This window comes from Myotis davidii, unplaced genomic scaffold, assembly GCF_000327345.1.
Source record: "Myotis davidii unplaced genomic scaffold, ASM32734v1 scaffold648, whole genome shotgun sequence".
Taxonomy (NCBI): Eukaryota; Metazoa; Chordata; class Mammalia; order Chiroptera; family Vespertilionidae; genus Myotis; species Myotis davidii.
This window is the reverse complement of record NW_006299603.1, coordinates 1,997,832-2,001,614: the sequence shown is the minus strand read 5'-3', so window position 1 is coordinate 2,001,614 and position 3,783 is coordinate 1,997,832. Positions and strand designations below refer to the sequence as shown.

The 3,783-nt window shown below is 39.0% G+C and overlaps 1 protein-coding gene across 1 annotated transcript in view; it reads right to left on the bottom strand.

The window, feature by feature from the left end:
• CNOT6 (CCR4-NOT transcription complex subunit 6) overlaps nt 1-3,783 on the bottom strand; it is a 35,009-nt gene that overhangs the window by 24,455 nt on the left and 6,771 nt on the right. Inside the window, exons 2-3 of the mRNA XM_006775412.2 lie at nt 2,654-2,840; nt 1,012-1,097 (exon numbers count right to left, since the gene is read on the bottom strand). Coding sequence (XP_006775475.1) covers nt 1,012-1,097; nt 2,654-2,840 — 273 coding nt within the window. The remainder of the gene's footprint in view (nt 1-1,011; nt 1,098-2,653; nt 2,841-3,783) is intronic.

Here is a 3,783-nt window from a genome sequence, read left to right as displayed (position 1 = left end):
GTGCACCTATGGATGAGGACATGGGGAGGGGGGTTGAGGGCGGATGGTGAGGTGGGAACCAGGTGGAAGGGAGCCATGGGGGGGAAAAAGGGGAACAACTGTAATAATCTGAACAATAAAGATTTAAATAAAAAAAAAAAGGAAGTATAACCTCAGGAATGTATCACCAGAACAGAGGCGTTTGAAACAAAGGCTAGAAAAGCAATGCTAGACTAGGAGTAAAAATAATACAAAGACTAGTAGAGAGTTTATAGGCTCTCTGCCGGGAGCCGGTTCATCCTTGCTGCTTCAAGGGACCTGGCATATATGGCATACTGTTCTTAATATGTTTGCTCACCTTCTTGGCACTATGTGTTTTAACCAAGGTCACCTCTCTGAGAAAGGTTGTTTCCCCAGGTAGGGATTTTTCCCTGAAGTTAGGGAGGGAATAAAACCCCTTAACTAAGTGCCAGGCAGGTAATTAATCACTTTAACTACAAACAATCGTGCTTAAGCTACATAATCTGGCAACAGAACCTGGCTGGACCTGCTGGGGTTGAACCCCAGCACTACTCCATGTACTTAAGAAATTGATGAAGTCTGGGCAAGACTTAGCCCATAAATCCCCAGGCAAAAGGATTCCCTCTTACGGCTTCATTAGACTCAAAGACACACACACACACACACACACACACCCACACACACAATAAATACATATACAGTGGGGCCTTGACTTACGAGTGTCCCGATTAACGAGTTTTTCGAGATATGAGCTGTCTCATATTTGCTCTGAGTTGCGAGCTAAAATTAGGGTTATAAGCCACCTTCAGATACCCCACTGCTAGTTGGCGCAGCGAACGTCACAGTGAACGCCACAACATCAGCCCAGCATCACGTGTCTCACTCGTTCACTTTTGATTTGACATACGAGTAATTTGAGTTACGAGCTCCATCACGGAACGAATTAAACTCGTAAGTCAAGGCCCCACTGTATACACAAACAAAAAGAAGCACAAATATGGGAAGTCATACCTTTTAGGCCTAAAGTCTGCAACTGAAACAGTTTCCCCATCTCAAAAGGTAGAACTCGTAACAGGTTGTTATTTAAATGGAGTTCCCTGTTGATGTAAAATTTCCAGGAAGTCAGCAGACATATTAACCTTTAACTAACAGCTAAAATCAACAATATGATTTCTAGGAATATAAGGTCCTAAAATTGACAAAATTTCATATTATATTCCAATGTCCAGTACAGTGCTTCTCAAATCCTATGTAGTAAAACACAAAAACCCAAACTTCTACAAACCAATACATTTGAAAAATACAGGGAAACAATGAGTTGCTAAATAAATGAAATGGGTGGTGGGTGGGGAGACCAAAAAAATAGAAGCCCCAATTTTTTAAGGGTATTAGATTCAACAGATATAAAATCTCTCTCACATGTTGTATTAGTTTGCAAACTGGCAGTCTAAACAACCATCCTAAGAGCAGCACTGGTCTAGCACATGTAAAGTCTACTACTATACATGTATAAGAAAGTGAAAATTATAAAAATGATAAAGCAGTCTAATATGTGAATTATTAAAAGAGAATGAAGATGATCAAAATAGCTACTGATAGAAAAAAGGTCCTTTAAGTAAATTTGGTTTAGGACAGTGATGGCGAACCTTTTGAGCTCGGCGTGTCAGCATTTTGAAAAACTCTAACTTAACTCTGGTGCCATGTCACATATAGAAATTTTTTGATATTTGCAACCATAGTAAAATAAAGATTTATATTTTTGATATTTATTTTATATATTTAAATGCCACTTAACAAAGAAAAATCAACCAAAAAAAATGAGTTCACGTGTCACCTCTGACATGCGTTGTCATAGGTTTGCCATCACCGGTTTAGGAGAAAGGATCATAGTATATACTTAATAATTAAACCTAAAAAAATGTAAAAAGGCTGGACTGAAGACAGCAATAGAGTAAGATACAATATGTACCAGTTAGGCTGAGTTGTTTTTTAGTTATTATTTCAAATATCTCTACTCTCAGCCTTGGCAGGTAGGTTTTACAGCAACTTTACAGATGAGGAAACACGCAGTGAGGTTAAGAAACTTGTCCCAAATCACACAAGTTGAAAATGGCAAAGTCAGGATTCCTAACTGAACTCTGTGCAACTCCTTATCCCATCCAATCCTACACCCCAAACTATAGTCCCCCAATTCCATGCCTAATTCTAGCTTTTCTCAAGTCCAGGCTTTATTACTATCATGCATACATGCCCTGAAATAACCAAAAAGGTTTCACTAACTGGCAATGGTTTCCTGAGCCCTGTATTAAGTGCCCATAATGTAGTGGGGGAAAAGCACCAGAACTGTCATAGGTGACTGCACATGTGAGATTAACACAGTGCCTTCTATTTGTTTACCCCCAATTTGTTAAGAAAGTTTGACTCAAGAATAAAGTATATTACACAAAACAGCAATAAAACAAATTTTAGACCATGGATTTCTTGATTTATTATTTATTAGCTGACATTCAATTTTCTAAGAAAACCTTATATAAAGGATAGTTATATTTACTTTTGGTCAAATACCATCAAACCGAGTATTGTTTCTACTAAGGTAAACACTCTATTTTGTTTTAAGGGATATACAGTTAGGTACTAAGTTGAATCTGCATACCTGAGTGATACCATGTTTCCGAGTTCTGCTGGTAAACTCCGGATTTTGTTTGAGGACAGGTCCAGATACACCAGATTGTGAAGCTTGGCAATGTCTGAAGGAATACGGGACAGGAAATTGTCACTCAGATGCAAAGCTGTCAGGTGAGTTAGTGACCACAAAGATGAGCTTAAGCTTCTTACTCTTCCTGTAAAAACAACAACAAAAATAGGGGAAAGATTATAGTATTCTCTATAATCTCATAAGCATACAGAATTAAAATAGCAATAAGTAAGTACCTATCAATAATAACCTTAAATATGAATGGATTGAATGTTCTAATCTAAAGATATAGGGTAGCTGAATGGATACAAAACCACGACCCAATTATGTGCTATCTACAAAAGACAAACCTCAGAACATCAAAGACACACAGGAGGAGAATGAAGGGATGGGAAAAAAAATTTCCATACAAATGGAAATGAAAAAACACAAAAAAGGCTGGGTAGCAATACTTGTATCCGACAAAATAGACTTCAAAAATGAAGGCCACCACAAGAGACAACAATGGTCAATCACTACATAATACTAAAGAGATCAATTGAACAAGAGGTTATAACCCTGATAAACATATATGCACCCAATATAGGAGGACCTAATATATAAAAAACTTCCAGAGGACTTTAAGGGAGAGATAGACAACAATACAGTCATAGTAGGGGACTTTAACACCCTGCTGACTTCACTGGATAGATTTTCCAGACAAAAACTTAACAAGGAAACACTGAATCAGATGGATTCAATACACATTTATAGAACACTAGAGGCCCAGTGCACGAATTCACGCACATTGAAAGGAAATTAATTAGAATAAATATTTTAGAGGCTGGGGAGAAACCACGGGAGGGCTCCAGGGCATGGCTGTGCCAGTCTTGCCCAGTCCTGATCAGCTGGACCCCAGCAGCAAGCTAACCTACTGGTCGGAGCATCTGCCCCCTGATGGTCAGTGCACATCATAGCAACTGGTCTAGCGGTCGACTTCATGGTTGACCCATCGGTCGGACACTTGGTATATTAAGCTTTTATATATATACTAGAGGCCTGGTGCACAAAAATTTGTGCACTGGGGGGGGGGGCCCCCCGGCTGGGCC